Consider the following 21998-nt stretch of genomic DNA (forward strand, 5'->3'; position numbering starts at 1 on the left):
ATACCATTTTAAACAAAAAAAGGTGTCTTTTTAGTGTTCTCCAGTGGTCCTGCAAAAACACAGATCTGTGTCAGAATTTCTGCCTTGGGTTTGGTCTAACACCGTGTTAACTAACAATGGTTCCAGACTGAAGCATAGGCAGAAAACCAGAAGTCCATGACCAAGAAAGGTGTAGAGCAGATAACTCCACAAACACCTCCTGCTTCCAACTCAGTAACAGCTTTTAATAGTTCTGAATCTGCAAATCTCCGTGAAGACAAACAAAAACAGGGACTCGCGATAGTATTTCTCATAAAGACATGTTCAAGCTTGATAGGAATTTGCAGAACAGATGTCTTGTTTTTACTACATACAGAATGTATCGTATATTTCAGCATTAATTGATAAACCATAAGGGCTCCTAGGAAGGAAAGCTGTAATATATGTACAAAATAAGAAATACCTCTACCAGGCAACCTTAAACCATACAAACCTTCTACTCTCTTTTTGTGGAGCGGTGGTCGTCCTTTCTTATTCCTCACTGAAGAGGCTTTGCTGCTGCTGCTTCCACTGTTAACAGACATTCTGTCGTCTTCACCACCCGTAACTAGTGAGTTTCTATAGGAAATGAGTGGAAGCCATACATCTTCTCTTCTTTCCATCATCTGTTCTGTCAGAAACTTCTCTAAGTAGGAGTGACTGAAAATAAAAGACAATGAGTACAGAGGTGCAGCACATTGTTTCCTCTTTAATTAATCTTCAACCCCTCTTCATATGTTGAGAGCTTAACAGAAATCCCACATGGTGTTTCCTTATTTTAATTTAATAACATACGCTGATAGGGCATTGTGTCTATTTTTGACTGAGTAAGAATACATGTCATTCCCTCGAAACAAAGTAACATAGTTAATCATGCACAGGTTACTCACAGATAAACAATACAAAAGGTTCTCTCCCCAACATCTTCCTCCCACATTTGTCTGCGATCATTCACAGCACACTCTACTTGAATTCCTTTTCTATTTTGCACAGTAAGGAAGCCACCTCTGTATATGGCTACTGTGTCAACAGACAGATTGAATTAGAACCACTGTTGTGAGGATGTAGGATATCCTTTTGTATCTCGGAACAAGAAAAATTATTTCCTGAAATGCAAGCAGTTATTTTTCAATAGAAAATTTGAAGATCTGTTCCACCACCATGAAGAAGTCCAATGCACACTTGTTAACTTAAGGGAGGAACCAAACAACCTCCCTCCTGTATACGGTCTGGAGGGCATTTGAGTTGTTTTCTTTTTCCATTGATTATTTAATTATGGTATTAGAAGTAGTCCTTAAAATGAATATGCAAATCCACATAAAAGCGATTTGAATGAGTTTCAAGCTGCAGAGCCAAGAATTCAGAAGTTAGGTAATAGAACTCGGGACACTTCAACATTACTTCCTGCATCCTTCCATCATGATTTCCTTTAAAACCATTTTGCCAGGTTGTCATCAGTGGGAGTGAAACTCACAAACTGCATGGAAATGCAGAATTTTCATCTGTTAGCTCATGGCAGGCTCAAACTTGTTACACAGTCTAGCTTTCAGAATAGGACAAGGAACCACACTGTATATGCCTGGGTAACAATCATACCCAATTTTTAATGGGATTTTGGGTTGATTCAGTGAATGGGATGACTTCGCTCAAGAAACGACAGGTTTTCTGTCTACTGTTTTCTTCAATATTGTGAATGCTTCTTCCTTCCCCTTTTCGTGTGTATATTGAGTAACACCCAAACCTTGCACTGAATGGGAAATTCTTGGTTTATTCTCTCTCTGTTTTACAGTACCAAACAGTGCAACACTTGAGTGCTTCATGACTTTAGAGAATCTATCTGCAGAATAGTCTTGAAAAGTAAGAAGTTTTTCTGCATCCAATTTATATTTATAGAACTAGACTGCCCAGGTTATGCCCAAATTGTGAACCACTTGGGGGTTCTTTACTGATTAGATGCCAAACTTGAGACAACTTTTGCTCAGCATTTTAGAGGAGGTTCATACTGGCAGTTCTTACCAGCTTCAACAAGGACAGAAACTCTGAATTTCTAGAAGCAAGAACACCACACTGAGGCTCCAACTCATCTGACTTCGGACACCCAATAGTCAGTTGCTAGTCTAAGCTAAGTCTCTATCTGAGGGAAATAAATGGAAAGAAATGCCTCCACAGGGCAATTCACCTCTATACTGTCTTAGCTGAATTCCTCGGGATTTCCATACCTGCATCTGCCTTGTGTGTCTGTACCTGCATTAGTATAGATCTTTTTTTGTGAAGTGTAAGAGCCTGGCACCTTAAATGCGTAGTTTTATATTAAATCCATAGATTTGAATAAATCCATAAATGGCTATCACTAATTCTGGAGGTTACTTATAGAATGAGAAGCCGAATAAATAAATAGGATAGGAAAACTAAATGAAACCAATGTTGCTGCTCCATTCCCAAACTGGAAACATCTCCCTTTTCTCCCCTCAAATAAAAAGGCCAGCAGTAAACCAGAAAGGAAGTAGGAGCCCTGCAAAAGAGCAGTGTTTGCTGAACTGTGACAGGAGTGGTATTTTGTCCCAAGGGCAGATGACATGCAGACATATGGGGTAGATAACTAATTTTTTTTGAGGTAGGAGAGCCAAGCTGGAGGCCTTCTGGGAAACAGGCATACGCTCATGAGACTTTCCAGGTTATTCTAGAGGACTTTTGCCTCCAGAGTAACAGCCCATTGCTGAGTTTAGGGACAGTCACTTGGCAGGAGGAGATCAAGCCAGGGAGAGAGGTAAATGACCCCGTACACAGGGCTTCTCCACCAGATGGTGGTCACGGACCTTCCTGTTCATAGGCAACACCTTTGGAAGGAGGGGAAGAGGTCCCTGTGGATTGGAGGAGTGATGCTACAGAGAAGGGCAAATCAACTATCCAGAGTATAGCTGAGTACGGAATGTCAGTGAAGCACTATGGGCAACGCAGACATTGCCCGATGGCTGCAAACATGACGGATCCCTCAAGGGAAGGAATGTAGATATCTCCAAAAGAAATCTTTACATCTAAGCAAGTTATCTTGACTCTTTTCATAGTCACTACAGCCAATGGAATCTAGGGCATGTCTGAACTCATCTTAAAGCAGTAATTTAGCATAGATCAGATAAATCGTGCCCTAAAGGACCATTTCTTTTGACTGATCTTCAAATTCAGCTAAAATAGCTCACAGATGACTACAATAAAGACAGATAAAATCAGAAGAAATGGATTCCACCACAGCAATCTTTACAGTCCTGCAAAAGAAGCCAGTGGTTGTGTATGTGGGCACCAATGAGTGGGAGAACCTTCGAGAAAAAATTTTAAATGGCAACATAGAAGGTGAAGGAACAAGATCTCCTCCAAGTACTGAATTTCACACAAAGGATCAGGTCAAATTAAGCTGTCACATAAACTGTACAGAATGATGTAACTTTAAATGTTAAACACTGGAGAAACTTGTGGAAGGGATGATGACTGTACAGGAAGGATAAACTTCACTAAATTAAATAGAATCAGATTAATGGCACTTTAACAGATGCAGAAGAATCTATGGTTCAGCTAGGAAGATAGTCATAAATCCTATTATCCTTAAGTCCTGTCCTGAAGAATAGGACAGAGGTTGACAAGATTCATGGATATAACAATGAAGAGCAGTTTCAAAAATTGAGTGCCAAGCTAGTGCAACTGGATCATCCAATTCTCAAGCTCGTTAAACTATTTCTTCTACTGTGTTTGCTGAATTGACAAATTATTGATACAATAAAAAAAATTAAATTGGTTCAAGCGTGTATATGTCAAAAATTATACAAAGCAAACCAAGATGCATTTCTTGTAACACAGATAAAATTGTAATATTCATAATTGTTAACCTTAATAGAAAAGTCCTTTAAAACAAAAGTCTTCACAGAAAAACTACAGAAAAGTTTGACAGAAAGAGTCAGTTGAGGTAGTTATAGTAGATACATATGACTTACACTCATTGTGGTCAGAAAATTGACTGGAAAGACATCTATAACCATAAATCAGAAGATCTGACAATTGCATTTCTTAAAGGGTCATAAAGTTATTCAAAGAATTCAGTTCTACACTGGGCACATAGTGTTTGGCTGACTTTTGACTGGAGTCCTCTTCCTTTTTCCCTTACTATTTCTGTGCTGTGGCCAAATCCTGCATATTTGCTACGTAATGTGTTAGAAACATAGAGCATTATCTCCGCAGTGATGCTGACAACATATCTTTACTATGAACTTGCCCTTAATAACGCAGTTTTCTCTCTGCCAATTCTGTGGATATCCACAGCCCCTCTTGACAGTCTGTTCAAGTGTTGCTCACAAAACAGTACTTCTTGCTCTTTATTCAGATCTTATCAACAATACTTCTGATTTATTTCATTTCCAGTATTTAATCTGCAGTAATTACCCATCATATCAAATTCAGGCTGCTTGTTTTAGCCTGCCAGGTCTCTACCACCCTGCTCTGTCCTAACCAACAATCGTGTCCTCTCTCAGCCTCTTTCTCTATCCTGTTGTGCCAGTAACAGAAGCCTTGACAAACCTTTATTTCCCAGTTTAACTCAACATATTAAAATAGACAACAAGTATGTGTTTACATTTTATGTAAATATCTAACAGAAGCAGATGTTACTGCAGTGTTTACAGGCCTGTAAATTTCCTGCACTGCTCACATTTCATTTCTTTTTTCTTCTAGCCTGAAAAAAAGATTGTATTTTATTTTCAGTCCCCCATGGGAAATTTTAAGGAACATTGTTTTGTGAGGTTTCAAACTCACCTCATCAGTGGATCTGATTCTCCTTTCCTCATTTATTTTTATTACTTTAAAATATAAAATGAATAACTATGCATGTGAAATGTCTCACTAGGACTTCCTATAGCCCCATTAGATTGTGAAAACCTCAAAGCAGAGAGCTTAAATACACACTACAGTGATTAACAGAGCCCAGCAAAACCCACAGAAGAAAATGGAGCACTACTTACACAGTCTTTTTGTCCTGTCGCAGGAGTTTAGAAGAAAATTCACTAAGCACTTCAAGGAAAGCAAGGTTAGGAGGTGGATAGTCTTGTCCTTTTTGATTCTGATATTTGAAGGCAAACTCTATGCCATCTCTACAGCAAAGAAATATTAAAATTTTCAGACATTTCTAACAAAATCAAACAAATGTTGCCCAAAATCTGAATTGTGATGAAATTCTTTATATCTTTATATCGCATCATAACTTTTTTTTTTCCATTACTAGAAAAAGGCTGCTTTTGGACAAAGGGGAATCAAATGTTCCCTCTCGATTTGTGAGGATTCAATCTCAAAGACAATGTATTGCCAGTCACATGGTAAGAATTAATTTACCACAATGTAAGAAACTTGGCAGGTGCTGAAAGATACTGCCTTGGCAGGAATGCCAATTGGCTCTTTCTTGTTTCTGCACGAAGCAGAAGCTTGCAATAAGAATAGTATGTAAGAAATAACAGGATATAACTTTTGCATCAAGAGTCAGAGAAGAGAATTTACTTACCATTACATTGATACATGCATCTCTGCCTTATTTTTGCTTTATCATTTGAGACTAAAGAAAACAATTTACTTCCACATTATCCAATAAGGGCGCATGCATGTCTTGACTTCTCTCTTGCTTGGCACAGGAAAGTGTCTGGTAGCATTTTGATCATGCTTTGCTAATCTTAGTCTTAATGACTTAGTCTCTGACATAGCAAACTTCAATATTTTAACCTTTTTATGGCATGGGAAAGTCATAATTTAAATTTAGCAGCACCTTTCTACACTTTCCTATGCAGCAGTTACATAAAAAGCTTCAATCCACTTGTAACAAAAAAAGATTTCCAAAATATTTTTGGAATATCTTTTTATAAAAGCCCTTGGTGCCTGCAGAATCCACAGTGGTGTGGTACAAAGAACTATCTAGAGTTGTTAGATACAGTCCACACAAATATATGTAATACCAGTGGCTTTACCTGAGATAAACATGGCCATTCCAATAAATTCCAACAAAGAATTAGGCAGCAGCTCGTTGTTCTTCCTTTCTTACATACATACATGTACACCCCCCACCATTTTTCTACATAAACTAGAAAAAATATATCATTATTCCAGGACCTGTTAAGATTATGTACCTTTAGAAAAGGTATGCTAAGCAAAAGTTTTAATCTGAACTAATGTAAAAATCTAGTTTATTTACCACCACTCACTTGTGTAGTGTGGCCACAGCTTCTCTTGTCTTGATCTGATCCAAGCCAAAAGTGAGGGCGAACCGACGGGCCAGTTCCTTAATTCCGCTAACATGGGCAGATGTCCTGTCCAAATTGGGACCTTGCTCCTGAACAAGCTCATTAAACAGCTAGAGAAAGAATTCAATTGTTAAAATCTGTGAGCTACAGAACACTTTTCTTGAGAAAGACTTTTGTCCTTAACCTGTTACAGCTAAGAGTGGACATTACAAAGACTTTTTTCACAGAGATGTAACAGAGTTCTCTTATATTCAACTTCTAATCCACTTCAGTTCCCGGACTTTCTTCTGTGTAACTGCTGTTTGCCAGTTGTCCCCCATCTCATACTTGTGCAGATGATAACTCTTGAACAGAATTTTGCACTTACCTTCATTGAATTGCATCGATTATTCTCCCAACTCATAAAGATGGTTCTGCATTCTTATGCTGTTTTCTAAAATACCTACGTCACCCATCAGATCAGCATCTTCTTTGAATTTAGAAAGCAAAATTGCTATTCCATCATTCAAGACTTAATGAATATCTGAACAGCATTACTGGGTAAATGCCTTCAAAGCCTGCTTGATAATGCCCTTTCAGTACAATAATGAACTACTCAGTATATCTTCTTCTGGTATTGCCATTTAGACCACATTTTCCTAACTTGCTAATGAGAATATCAAGGGAGACAATGTCAGTGACAGTATTAAATCAAGTTGCATTAAATCTATAGTTTCTCTGATATCCACAAGCTCTGTTACCATATAACTAATGAAAGCAGCTTAATTTGACATGAATTCTCCTTGACAAATTCATACTGGCTGTTACCTATCACTTAGGCACTTGCAAATAGCTTGTCTAATTATTTTTTTTTCATGAAACGATATTAGGCTGACTGATCTATGGCACCTGGCTTCTTCCTCTCTCTGAGTTTACTTTGACACTCAACAATTCTTCTGGAAGTACAGCTGGTTTTCTCAAGTTTTCACAGGTATCTCTCAGCTTCCAGACTGCTACAGGAAATCCCTTAGTAGTCTGGAAAGAATTTTGGGAGGTGCAGCTGATTTAGAAACATCTAATTTCTAGAAATAATTTTTCTATGCGATGGATATAGCTGGTACTTCAAGGGCCTAAATGGTATTTAGTGAAGCACACACTTGGTGCTGTTGGCAGAACAAGAATGGATTTCATCATCAAGCCAATAATTTATGGTTGATGTAAAGCAAATTTTTCAGGGAAAAAACATGTTTAATAATATTGGAAGACTTAAACTAATTAGCTTGAAGTTTGAAAAAATCAATCAGTATTTAGACAAAATGCACAGAAGATGCATTACTTCCAGCTAATCATAAGAAGAAAAAGTCATCCTATTCTTCTTGTTCACTAGGTATCAGTAAACAAATGCTACGAATCAGCTTGGACCAAACAGCCTTCAAGGCTCTTCTCCCCTTTCTTCCATTTTAATCTGACCAAAACTTTGCCAGTGTGGGCTTAAGGAGACAAAGATTACTGAGACAAATGAACAGTGACAGCCTGAATTGAGGAGCAAGATAATCTCTTAACAGAAGTGTAATATTTTCACTTCATTGTAAAGGGCACCAGAGAAAATCCTGTCCAGTATTTTCTGCAGTGAGGCATTTCTAACAAAAGTCAAGATTCTTACCTGTTGCAAACTGAGAATGAGTGTCTTTGCACACTGGATTTTATCAATTTGCCTTGTTTTGCTCAGGGTTTCCTTAATGATATCTCCATAGTCATTGTAGTACTAGGAAAAAATGTGGAAAAAACCCTCTTTAAACCTTTAAATTGAACCTCTTATACAATTTCTTACAGTTTTCCTGATAGAAAGATTACCTGTAATTCTTGTTTTGAAAAGGCAGCAGTTGCCAAAAAACCTAGTCTCAAATCCAGACTTTTTTGTGTGAGTGGGAGGCAATGTTTCAATATCAAAATTTATACTGATTGGTAGCCTGCACTCAGTGATGAGGTAAGGAACTTCTGTATTTGTTATTATCTTTTGTAACAGATATGTCAAAAAACAAACAAAAGAGTATTTCCTACCCCAAACTAAGTATTTGATGAAAGTGACCCAAGGCTGCAAATTCTAAGAAACAACATTACATTGAACCAACACACCCTTCAACAAGTAGGTGCAAACAGACACTAGCACACAAGTGTGAAGCTCCATATACAATGCAAGGTGAGTTAGATGGCCAAGAAAGGAATTCACTGAAACCAGAAAGCTGAGTAAGGAATTAGTCAGTATGAAGTGCTGATTTTCTTTATGTTAGAAGAATGGTTGCTGGAACTACAGCCTACGGTACTGACCATTTGGGTAGAAAAGCCTGTATAATCGTTAAAACTTCCAGGCTGAGAATAGAAAAAAATTTTTTCCAAACAGTATTCTTTCAGCTTCATTAATATTTCTGCATTTGCAACCACTTATTTGCATTCCCTCTAAAATATTGCTCCTGCCTTCTTTGGTACAGAGATCTTTCTAGTTTGCATTCTAATTTAAACTCAATTTCTCTCACTTTCCCCCAATTTCAAGAGACCGAGGGGCATGGGGAGAGAAGATGACCAACCTAGAGCAGCAGGTAGGAAACTAACCTGGATTGTGACAGCTTCAGTTTGAAAGTCCTGCTCTGGAAAAAATCCCTAAGCAAGACTAACTCTGAGCAGTGACCTGGCTGGTGGCTAGAGTGTGCCCTGGGGATTTTATTGTACTGCGTGCTTTTAATGAACAGGAGAAGGAGGATTTAAAGTTAAATCCTTTATATTTCACATCAACATCTCAAACACTGTCTATAGTAACGGACCTGCTCCCCACTCTGTCTTCCAGTTTCTCCTCCTTGATTGTCATCTTTGTGATGACTAATGTCTTACAGAGAGACAGGTGAGGTATACCTGGCAATTAGATATAATCTGAGGGGCTTTGCATTGCTTGGCAGTGTCAGGACTGCTAATGTGCTTGTTTTCTGGTAGGTAGACGCGCAAGTACAGGGTGCAGTGGTAGCTGAGCAGCAAGTCTTTCTGAATTTCATTGGGCCTAAATACTGTGTGGAAGCAGAGTAAGTTGGTAAGACATTCAGTTAATGCATACCCACTTACAGCAGTACTATATAGAGCTTTTTTTTTTTTTTACTGCTTTCCTGTTTAAAACAATCTTTTCTCACAAAAAACCCTGCTTCCTTACAGCAAGCACCAAGACTAGGAGACTTCCAGTGAAATATGACATTGAATGGGTAACTGTTATTGTGGATTCTAGGAATGAATTTGAGGAGCAGGATAAGGAATTCTCTGTAGAGAGGAGCCTCTCTGGAAATACTCAGCACCTTGTAGGACCAGATTTTGGTGCTGCCTTTAATAAGGCATTCCTGCTACACAGGGCAGGAACTTCAGAGCTTACTGCTTCTCAGTGGCAGGTGTAATACAGAAAGGAAAAGCTATTATAAAAAATCAAATAAGACTGAAAAAGCTTTCAAAAGTGTTCAACCTTTAACTACTGCACTGGAAGGGAGAGAAAGAGGGGCCCTGACACTACAGTCTGCGTTTAGTTAGGAAGAGGAGAATACAGAGAGCTGTACCTTCATATAGTGTTTGAAGATATCTGCTGCTGCATGCATGTCCACAATGTCATAAATTATCAGCTTGCTAAAGGCAGCCAAAAGGTTTCTTCTCTTATGTAAAGCTTCTATTTTGTTAGCTTCATCTTCTTCATCTCCCTCTGAAAGCATCAACAACAATAAAATGTTTATAAGTAGCTGCTATGTTCTAAAGCAACATTATTGAAGAGTAGCTTTTAGAAAAAATCAATTCTTTAGAATGAAGCAAGGTTTGTTGCAGGAGAAGCTAAAATGAAAGGTGATAATTCTTGAGTCCTGCCTATGTTAGGACTTTTGGGAAAGTTCAGGAACATGACACACCATTGACCAAGGATGCTATCTATAGTCCTGAGTAGGTACTGAACATAATCTGCATGGAACTGAATCGCTTATTTTCTTTACCCTGTGAAAGGCCATGGTGAAGACTTGTTGAATGCTTTTTGCTTAACTTCTGAAACACAGGATATTTGGAGATGCTTCATTAGCATGACTAAGCTATAAATATTTCACATAAGGAAAACTAGAAGCAGCAATACTTTTACTGCATGCCTTGGATTTTCAGATATGAAATCGATGGCTCTAAAGCATCAATAACAACAGGAAGTACAATTCAGTTGTAAGAAACATTAACATTGAATGGCAATGTCATAAGTATTAAGTCCCAATGTAAGACTCCGCTCTGTGAATGAAAATGAAACTCCACACAAAAAATGTTAAATATAATATAATATAATAAAAGCATATTCCACAACTTATATAAGAAAATGAAATCAGCTATAACAGGTGTGATAAAAGTAAATATTCTGTGGTATTTAGAAGAGCTTATTCTTGGAGGGAATCTTCCAACCAGTTTGAAGACGTACAGAGCTGTGGTGGGGGGAGGAGGGACATGGTGTCACTGAGACTCTCTTGCTGCACTCTTACTAGAGTCTCCACAGAGCCACAGTACTTAAGTCACATATTTGATCACAGGAAATCTCTTAGGAGCAGTGGAGTTGACTGTGAATATGCATGCACGTCTTAATCCTGAGATACTTTAACCCACAGAATTGAAGCCCATTAGCACACTCCTTCCCCCCCCACCCCGCCCCACCCCCTGCCTTTCTTAATTGCTTTTTATCATTACTGATGTGTTCTGAATACCAAAAGTTATAAATGGTCAGACTGACTTCATGGAGTCAGAGTAGCATTAGGGAATGGAGATTACATACAAAGATCTTCATCCATCTTTTTGCTGTCTTCCCAGTCCAATCACAGGATGTTAAAGGACAGCAATTTTGCTAAAGAGCAAAAAAAAATTAGACACTGTCCTCCTCAAATCTATCCTTGATGTATTACTCTGAACATTGAACTCACAAAGTATGATTAACTGCACATACATTTCTGGTGAAGGTGTGTTTCAAAATGTATTCTTCCCAGGAATCCTTAAAGAGATGCTCAACAAAGATGTTAGCTACTGAGGAGCTAGAAAACTGAAAGCACCTTTAGAGCAAGGATACATTCTCTGAGACCTTAGTTCTACATATTGCTGTCTCAAAAGATCTAAAATAGCACTTATGTGTCACGCTAGCATACAAGTAACCGAGTACAGCGGAAATTCAGAAAGTGTGCCAAAAAGAGCACTACAGTATGCACTCAGCATACACATAGCAGTTTGACCATCTGGGAATCCATCTCTTGTCGAAAGCTATTTAGGATTCAGAAACTGGATACCTCTGTACTTGCATTGAGGCATTTATAACACACACCAGCAGCACCAAGTTATTTAAAACCGGACCTAAATGACAAATCTGCCTCTCCCCGACTGAAAGCCAAAAATCTCAACTCATCCTTGTGAGGATGTAGAGATGGGGTCACCTCCAACTCCAGCCTCTCAAAGTGTGGCCAGGCACAGATGCCTAGGAAAGAGCAAGGAAGCAAGCAAGCATACACGATACTTTCCCAAGTACTTTCCTAGTCTCCAACCAAATCAGTGATGTCCTGAGCTTGATTTGATTATTTTGGGGGAGGAGCAGAAGGGGTGTTTATTTAGTAACATCAGTTCCTTAAGGCCTTCTTTGCCTACAGCTTTGTTGGTAAGGTTTGCCTTCAGGATCCTATAACCCTATTCAGTAACGCTAAAGGATTTCTCTTCTATGTACTGTTCCATCGTACTTCTTCCCTTGGAGCCGTATTAAATGAAGTCTGCTGCTGAACTAAGATGGTACTGTTTTGGAAATAAACATTAATAAAAATATAGATCAGTAAAGGAAGAATAATTTTGTCCAGATTTATAACATGTAGTTACAGACAACTTCCATGTCTTCTGAAAACATCTTTTTTTATGAAGTGAACTTTGTAAGTACTTATTCTTTAACACAAGTAGTACTGAATATTGAATATTTCATAGTCACACCTCCCAGAAATAAAGAAGGAATAATTCTGAAAACATATGAGCAAACAGATCTGAAAATTCTATTTTCTTCTTTCTTCTGGGTCTGTTATGAAAAAAAAAAAAAAAGCTAAGTAGAAAATATGAAAGCTAAACATACCCATGCTCTGGTTTTCATCATCTTGGTCAATAAAGACATGGTCCATCACAAAACTGAGAAGTTCTGACTGGAGGCCTGAATCTGGATTAAACACCAAAGGCTGAAGACCTTCTCGACCCCCAGTCATCAGCTGATGACTGAAAATCATCAAGAGATCACAAAGCAGCATGAAAGCCTGAAAGGCGAAAGAGAATGAATGCAGTAAGAAGCATAAGTAAGTAAAAAATAAAATACCATTTCTCTAATTTCCAGATATGCCATGCTATTATTAAATGTCCTTCTTTAACTGTACTCAGTTGTAGTTATTTGCATGCTGTGAAAAGTGTTCATAAGGATTTCCGTTAACTTTAAAATGTTATGCCTGTAATTCCTATGTAAGAACTGTGTTTACTACCTCTTCCATGTCCAGGATGATCCACGCTAAACTTCCATTTCTACTCTATGAAAAGAACTCTAAATCTACCTTTGATCCAAGGACTGTAGCCAAATTTGAGGTAAAGAAAAACCAACTCTTTTTAATAAACAGTTAGAAAAGTTAAACAAGCAAAAAACATGAACAACATTATGAGGGAAAAATCCAAGCTATGTCACTGTCAGATCCAGAAAATACAGAGAAGCAGCTGTAAGCAAAGAAATTCTTGCAGAATTTCATCAACAATTCTCTGCAAAAAGAATCAAGTAACTCTGCACAGCTTTCAATTCTAGATAAAAGCCAACCAGGGCAGAATTTTCATTGATTTATGCTCATTGCTCTTATACCCTCGTTACCTGAGAATAGAGAAAGAAGGCAGCTATTACTAACTTTATTTCTTTCAAGGGCTTATCTGTATACTCTCATGCAGAAGAATAACACTATTTTCCCCAATGGCTTATGTTGGAGTGTCCCAGCCAGCTGTATTCAATTTGCATTACATTCAACACCTGAGCACCTTTCAGAAAGTACTTTTTAATCATCTTAGTTTCTCTATCTTTAACCTCAGGTTCTGAAAACTGAGAAAGAGAGGAAAGTTCAAAGTATGAGTGTGTAAAAAGACTCCTAGAAGATCTATGCTGGATGTGCTGTCTCTTCCCCCAGAAGCCTGCAGGAGTGTCACTCAGGGCAGTGTCAATCATGATTCCCAGGTAGGTAGGTGGTAGGCCAGAGGCGTTTTCAACTGAAGAGAGATTGTAGAATAGCTCTGACAGAGTCATGAAATCCAATGTAGGCTTTAATTCAGTCCTATATTCCCCCTCTACAAACAGCTGAACAGAAAGATAGTTAAATGTGTGTTTAAACATATTTTTGAACCGAGCCTAAGGAAAAGTTGTGAGTGAGAGCAATCTGCTTTACAAACTTCCAGAGTGAAATCTTTGTGAACGCTGAATGTCATAGCAGCTCACTTATTTCTTGGAGTATGTTATAAAATCTGAATGAGCTATACCCAGGCAAGAACAAAATGCAAATCATTGTAAACTATGTTCTACTTAGACTTCGGAAACAGATGCCTCTATTTGGGATTATTCTCCACTGGATTCAAAAAGTTGTCATTCATTTCAGTGATGATCTCATCTGCTCTAAACTCCTTTGATACTCAGTAAAATTTAAGCTCATCCTAATGTAGACCTCTAAGAAAGAGCATATGAATAATGCACTGAAAGTGCTTATTTCTGTCTAATATAAAGACAGCAGTGGACTCAGATACACATGTAGATACGTCTAGTCACAGAGGATTTATTTCACTCAGTCTAGGAAAATTTGAAATGTTTGAGTCCTGTTTCTATAAATACTTAATATGTTTTTTCTTCCTTTTATATGTACATTGATCTTCTCTGGAAAGAATATATAGATTAAGAATGAAATATGGTAGGGAGACAATATACACAGAATTCTCAAAAAATCCAGTAAAACTAAAGGATTGAGCAACAGTCCTGCACTCGCAGAAATACACTTTTTAAGGAAGAAAATTAGAAAGATCATAGAAATGTTAGCTGGAAGAGACCTCTGGATTCTCTAGTCCAATCTACTCTGATTGGGACACTTGCTGTCTCTAGGTCTGGTTGGTGGTAGCTTTGTCTAGCTGAGGCTTGAAAGCTTCCACAGAATTGTGAAGTGCAAAGGAGCTTCTAAGAAAAGTTTAAATTACCAATGAAAAAAAAATTGTGGCCACTAATAATAAAAGAATAAAAACATGTTAATATACATCAAGAACAAAACCACTGCAGTAATGGGAAGGATCATTTACCATTTGTTGATGCAGAAAAGACATTAGTGCTAGCTAGGTTAAGCTAGAATGGTTGGTATTTTCATGAAGCTAGATGATATTTTTACATTACATAATATTAATAAAATATGCCAAGAGTAACTACTCAGAATATTAAAAAACAATTACTAAAGTTAAATCTGCTGGAAGACAATGACACGTCAGAGTCTTTTAAAAATACATAAACTAGAGACATCTCCAAGCCTTTAATATTTATAAACTTGCAGAACACAGTGTAAATGCCAAGCAGAGCTATCTTTCAAAAAAATAAAACTGTCTTTTAAGAAGTATTATCTTTTAAAAAAAAAAACACCGGCAAAACCCACAGGCCAGTTAGTTACAGTCTTTGCAAAATCTTGGGAGGTCTCATAGAAATGCAATTTGTAGACAACTAAAAGATGTCAACAGACTTGATATAAATCAGCATATATTCATAAAATCTCAGCAAACAAACAAGCTATTATTTTTTTCAGAGACTGTGAACTATTTCAAGAAGCCCTTCAATTTCATTTATTTCAATTTCTAAATATATAGAGCAGAAGCTTCCCACTCCATGCATGCGTGGCTTTCCAAAAATCTAAACCGGAGAATTGGATAACTACAGTGAACCATAAAAAAATCTGGTACCTTATTATGCAATCATATTTCACATATATACTTTTGGAATATGTGTGCACACACATACACATGCAGGGAGATGCATGCACTTAAGTTTTCAGTCAGCCTACCAAACAGAGAAGCACAGCAATCTAAGCTATAATGGTTATGTGGATGAGAATCTAAGAAACCCTCCAGATCTTTATATTTCTATAATGAAGACACTGTTTAAACAGATACTTTTCTCTGATTTCTCAAGGAGACATAACTATTTGTGAAGTGATGATTTTTGTATAGTGTGGGAGGACACTACACTCTTAGTGTTATTCAGAGTATTTTTGTAAAATGAATTAACTTTTTTTTCTGCTAGAAAATATGCAGTAGTATGACCTGTAATGCTAGAAGCCTCAATTTTCTCCCATTATGCACAATGGGAAAGAGATACAATAATTAGTATTCACCACTACATTTAACTGAATTATTAGGATAATGAAATAATGAAACAGCATCGAGGCTTCAGGCATTTGCCTTTGCAGGAAAGCAGTCACTCTAGACTCCCTATTAGTCAATAACGGGGAAAAAAATCCAGAAATACACAGAGAAAGATTCAGCCCATTTGAGATCTCATTCACCCTCTAAAAGTGCCTATTTCTATCTATTAATACAGCAAGTGTCTAAAGGAATAGGCTTTTGGTTTAGGTGATTGAGTTAGATGCCTAAAGTTATGACAGCTGAACATGAGCCTAAGCATCCAGGTAATCCTTATTGTTATACCAAAAATGAATTTGACATGAGCTGTGCTTTGAAGGTGCTTTTAATACATCTCTTCTTATGCAGTGTTTGTTCAGTTTTATTTAGATAGAAGGCACAGTTTGATGTAGTGTCGTCTTGAGTTTTACTGCAGTTTAATATTCACATTTTTTTAAAAGCATGTGACAGACATTTCCTTTACCTGTTCTTTGACTGGAGTGTTGACATTTGACAGACACTGCTGGCAGACAGCCAGAAAGGATTTCACAGTTTTCCTCAATACCAACAAGTCCTCCTAGAATGAGCATTAAAGAGGGATAATATATAAATATTAATAAAAGGTTGCTAGGAAAAAGTAAAATAAAAAGATGGTCATAATTTCTACATTCAATCCTATAAACTAGCCACACAAAAAAGGCCGTGAAAAAACATGCTATTCATAAAGCACAGGGTAAAACAAGTAATTAATTTTCAGAGAAATGACCCAAAGTTTCCCTGTTAATAAAAATAATAACAACAATAACAACAACAACAACAATAATACATTCCTGAGTTAAATTGTCTGTATTTTATATTGAATGTAAACTATAAATTTTTCAGAACAAAAAGTTTAATACATCAAGGTAAGTCTACCTGGTGGTTTAAAAAGAATTCTGTACAATAAATCAACATGATCAAAAAAGTAAAATACCAATGAATGTCTCAAGTTCAACAAAAACATTATCCTAACTGCCCACAGACATGGAAAATGTGAAGGCAAATCACAGAAATCTGATGAGTTATGGAAGGAGAGAGGTTTGTTGATCTGGAGAAAAAAGGATTTGTGGGTGGAAAACATAAATGACTGACTGTTCTTCACCACCTGGATCTAGAGACAACTGATGTGTATTTCAAAGGCGGGTACCTGAAGTGGCATGCTCATAAGAATACAGCAAGTAGCCACATGGAAACAGCAAATGAATTATAGAAGAAAAAGAACCCTCCTATGTGAAAAGCTAGAACTGCCTCTATCGTAACCAAGAAACATACTGAAAACGCACACAGCTTCTTGGCGCAAACTAAAACAGTTACTCTGTTTTACAGTAGTGATAAACCAAACACCAAGAAGAAAACAAGAACCAGAAATCACGAGGACTTTGTGTTAGTTTCCAGTTTTGTGAAAAGGACTAGCTTTGTCAGCATTGGTTCATAGATTTTGCTACTCTGCATTGCTCTGGTGGTACAACAAATGCTTCTGCCCTGTCTGCTCCTGCCTGCCATACCACGTGTCTCCCAGCACTCTGATCTCCTCCCATGCCACCAGCAGTTCTGCCAGGGCCCCACAGATGACACCATTTCTCACATGCACTTGGGACCATTGCTTGAAAGACCTTTCCCTTCCCAGTTTTCACCATCACTGGTTTCATGTAAAGAAGGGATTGTGACAGCTGTTAACTCACACTGAGACTGCTGGCCTACCGCTCCTGCAGACTTTCCTCCGTGATACCTCTATCAGCTTTCAGATGGAAGACACGGTGCCCTACAGAACAACATCCAACCTAAATCTAAAGAATCTGCATAGTGTAGATGTCACATTTTCCTTGTTAAAAATTCCAATTTTTAATTAAGCTGGCTGTTCAGTCCATGTGTCTCATTTCTAGTTTTAGCTTTTCTTACTGCTTCCTATCGTAAGATCTTGTTATTCTTTGTTTACTGAAAAGCCTTTTTGTGGTCCATATGTTCTTCCTGTACTGGTTCACAACAGAAGGCAGGTCTGCAAGCATGCTGAAGCACCCCAAGTGTTCCTAAATCTCTGAATCTCTTATAATTTTCAATAGAGTGAGCGTGATTTTTCTCATATGGACACTGAAGGTCTATGAGCTACCTCACCTTCCTATTCCTAATAAATTTTTCTCTGATAATATAGCCAAGGATGCCTCGTGCCACTGCATTACCCTGCCATTACATAATCTGTAAGACAGCTCTGCTCTATTCTAAGCCACAACTTTCCACTGATCAGCCTTCTTGTTCCCAGATTGTTCTGCCTTCCATTTGGCAGCATTAAAATGACTCTTTGTTAATTGTATTTTGTTCACCAATTGATCTATATCATCCACATTTTAAATGTCTTCACTTTACCTTCCCTGATGATTGGTAAAAATCATCAGTTTTTAGCAGAGAACGGATCTCTCCTGGAATACATCAGAAGTTATCCCATTGTGTGATTATTTCCCACTTACAACTTTTTTTGAATATATTAATCAGCTTTGAGCTACTGAATATGAATTACATTAAATTCACGTATTCACCTGAAATGCAATGTGGTACTAATGTCTTACAGAAACTGGTATTTCAACTTGTTTCCTTATCAGTCAAAAATGCAATCTTCTCAAGAACAAATTTACGTGTTCCTTCCAGGCTTATCTCTTGGCCATGTTCATTCTACCCTTCAGCCTTGTACTGACTGTGTTTTCTAGCAGCCAGTCCAAGATTTTACCTAGGACTGATGCCAGGCTTATAAGCTCACTGTGACATAATCATCTGATTTACACCTTTAAACATTGGGATTACAATCACTTTAATAACTTCCTACTTTCTATCACAATTCTCTTCCATTTAAACATTAACGAATTCAGCAGATAAACTAAAACCTATGAAAAATCCTATATAAAGGTTAAAAAGTGACTGAGTATGTTTCCCATTTTGCTTTCTGTCAAAGAATGAGTAACACATAGGCACACTTTTATATTATACTCTCTCTTGATAGCATGACAAAGATTCATTTTGAAGAGCTACACACAGCAAAAGAAAGCCCAACTGCACAGTGCAACAGAGCCATCTGGAACTTTTCTAAATTTGGAGAAATCCCCAGACTACTATAAAGTGGTAATTTTTTTAAAAAGAGAAAATGGGAAGAAAAAAATGAATTAGATTTTCAAGTCTTTTACTAGTCTGAGGTGCACAGCCAAGGCTTTTGAGGTGTGATAACCTGATATGCTGGCTTCAGCAGTAAAACTAGTATGAAAAAATTTTACTGTCCTCCTGGTTGCTAGGGTAAAACCATGGGGTCACACTGTGAACTGGATCACTTAAGCAACCCAGGATAAAAATAACCTTTTCTTGAACCATACAGTGTAATATCTTCAAATTTAACTAGTCCATGGCAGGAACAAGAATGAGCTGCTAAGAGCAAGGACTTGTATTGTCTTTGCCACCACCTGTAACCGAACAACTGTGTTCACAAGACTGCTATCTAAAATTCTTCAGTTATTTTCTAGCTTTAAATTGAAGCTTGTTTTTTCTATTGAAGACATTTAGAAATGCTGTGCGTTTGCTAGGTTCATCTACCAAACTCAATGCTTTTCTTCCTATTTGCCCACTGCGTTTCCTCTAAACTACTTATTTGAGGTACTAACTTCCTTCTCCTTGCAACTCCAACTCTTTCAACTCAGCTGTGGAACACAATCCAACCTTTTGCAGCTTGTGACTCTTTTCTTCCCTTCGGCATTTTGTGCCCATATAAATATGAAAAGTCACTAAGTCACTATGTTGTTCTTTAAATCCTCTCTACTAACTCCTCTGCCTACTAATCACTTTGTAATAGCTATGCATTTGGCTAGTCTGGCTGCTGCTCATTCAAAGCTGTTTCACCTTTGTCTTGCCTCCAAATGTTAGCTCCATTCATGTTTTTGGTTTTTTTACTGTTTTAAGAATTTGGACTCTGTTCTTCTGCAAATATTTCCTTTTCATTACATACATGTACAGTGCGTAGTAAAATGGTCCCAGGCACCTGGTTTATTGAATACATGAAGAAATCTAGATGGAAACAACAACTGTATAATCCCCCAAGTCTCCTACCTCAACACTGTACTTGCTCCCCAGGATCTACAGACAAGAGAACTCTTGCTGAGAAATTACCAGCTTCCTTCAAAACCATCCTCAAACCCCTTGTCACGTGAAGAACAGTTCTTCTCCAGGCTACAACAGACTGCTCCCCAAAACTACACAGTATAAACCCCACCCCTGCCACCAGTACTGTGCTGTTTACCACAAAGAGCACTAGTCTGCTTACTGACAGCTCACACAGTCATGGCCTCAACCTCCTCTGAACACGTACAAGAGAAAGACCAAAGATTAGAGCATTGGACTATGGATATTTCAAGGCTTACACATTTCATTCTTACCTGCTGCAGCTTTCCTTTTAGTAATCAATTCTTCCTTTCAGATTTTAGGCACCAAGTTGACTCCTCAGTATGCCCTTTTTTTCACAGGCTACCTTGAAAAAGAGTTTTAAAATAACTCTGCCCCAACTCTATGCTGTATTTAAGTTAACTGGTGGAATCTTTGTTATCGGGCAGAGAATTTGGACTTCCTTACTATTTCAAATAATCAGTAATTATCACCCTTCTATTAAAATATCTTTGAAACTTTTTTATGCTGGTATCAATTCCTTAAGCTCTATCATCAAAATTGGAATCTACAAATGATATTACACAGCGTGGGGGAATCTGCAGAGCACCCTCGTGGTAACAGCCTCAATAAATGACAGCTGATACGACAAGAACATGAGTGCAACAGTGTCTGTGAACAAAATACAAAAACTACCTGTTCTGAGGGGCTGATTGCCTAAAAATTGATAATGCTAAGAGGAAAGCTAACAATGAATTTGCTTAAAATGACCAGATTAAACAGTAACCAGGAGATTGCCAAGAAACTTTTGAGAAAAGGAGGAGTCACTTTGTAAATAAGTACAAAAGCAGCATGAAAAGTCGTGATTATGGAGAGGAACCTTGGGTTGGAACAGAGCAGCAGTCAAACCAAGTCCGACACGCCACCACTGCAACCACTGCCTAGGCCTGGTGGCACATCCTCCCTGCTGGAAGCCCTAAGTAGCCTGCATCCATCTGAAGGATTGTCAGTATGGGGTGCAACATGCAGGACCCCACATCTCCAGCACATGTATGTGACTGTGGAGTCCTTTGTGGGTGTGGGTACACATGAAGCTGGAGCATCCACATATCCAACAGCAGCCACATATAAGCAGGGGATCTCATGCTCCCAAAAGAAGGGCAATGGGCTTGTACGTCTGTCGTGGTTTAACCCCAGCCAGCAACTAAACACCACGCAGCCGCTCACTCACTCCCCCCCACCCAGTGGGATGGGGGAGAAAATCGGGAAAAGAAGCAAAACCCGTGGGTTGAGATAAGAACGGTTTAATAGAACAGAAAAGAAGAAACTAATAATGATAATGATAACACTAATAAAATGACAACAGCAATAATGAAAGGATTGGAATGTACAAATGATGCACAGTGCAATTGCTCACCACCCGCCGACCGACACCCAGCCAGTCCCCGAGCGGCAAATCCCTGCCCCCCACTTCCCCGTTCCTATACTGGATGGGACGTCCCATGGTATGGAATACACCGTTGGCCACTTTGGGTCAGGTGCCCTGGCTGTGTCCTGTGCCAACTTCTTGTGCCCCTCCAGTTTTCTCACTGGCTGGGCGTGAGAAGCTGAAAAATCCTTGACATTAGTCTAAACACTACTGAGCAACAACTGAAAACATCAGTGTTATCAACATTCTTCGCATACTGAACTCAAAACATAGCACTGTACCAGCTACTAGGAAGACAGTTAACTCCATCCCAGCCAAAACCAGGACAACGTCACATTTCCTGTGAGAGTGAGGGTGTGCACATTTAAGTCTAAATTATGTGTGTGTCTTGGGGAGGGGATTAGAGTAACTTGTGAACAGTTACAGAAGGGTAGTTCAAAATTTGTAGGTGTTCATTAGCATTATAAAAGTGTCTAGTATTCTGGTTTACCTGCTGTATAGCTGATACTTATCCTGGAGATGTGTTGTACTGACTGCAGGTTAATTATGTGTTGTTAATAAATCAATGAGCTGACTTGATCCGAATTTCATTTAAACCACAAGAGTCAAACAATTTTTCCCTGCCACACATGTAAAGCCTATAGACCAACACACCTAGCCTCATGTAGTCAGCCATAATCCAAAAAATACCCAAC

General features: G+C 38.1%; 1 protein-coding gene across 11 annotated transcripts in view; it reads right to left on the bottom strand.

The window, feature by feature from the left end:
* Positions 1 to 21998, bottom strand: part of STAG1 (stromal antigen 1) — a 207162-nt gene that overhangs the window by 11183 nt on the left and 173981 nt on the right. For all 11 annotated transcript variants that reach the window (XM_052804003.1, XM_052804002.1, XM_052803998.1 and 8 more), the window contains 7 exons: positions 16189 to 16281; positions 12400 to 12574; positions 9851 to 9990; positions 7927 to 8028; positions 6246 to 6394; positions 5022 to 5150; positions 473 to 678 (listed from right to left, as the gene is read on the bottom strand). In XM_052804003.1, the coding sequence (XP_052659963.1) occupies positions 473 to 678; positions 5022 to 5150; positions 6246 to 6394; positions 7927 to 8028; positions 9851 to 9990; positions 12400 to 12574; positions 16189 to 16281 (994 nt within the window). The remainder of the gene's footprint in view (positions 1 to 472; positions 679 to 5021; positions 5151 to 6245; positions 6395 to 7926; positions 8029 to 9850; positions 9991 to 12399; positions 12575 to 16188; positions 16282 to 21998) is intronic.

Source organism: Harpia harpyja, chromosome 12 (genome assembly GCF_026419915.1).
Source record: "Harpia harpyja isolate bHarHar1 chromosome 12, bHarHar1 primary haplotype, whole genome shotgun sequence".
In the NCBI taxonomy this organism is placed as follows: Eukaryota; Metazoa; Chordata; class Aves; order Accipitriformes; family Accipitridae; genus Harpia; species Harpia harpyja.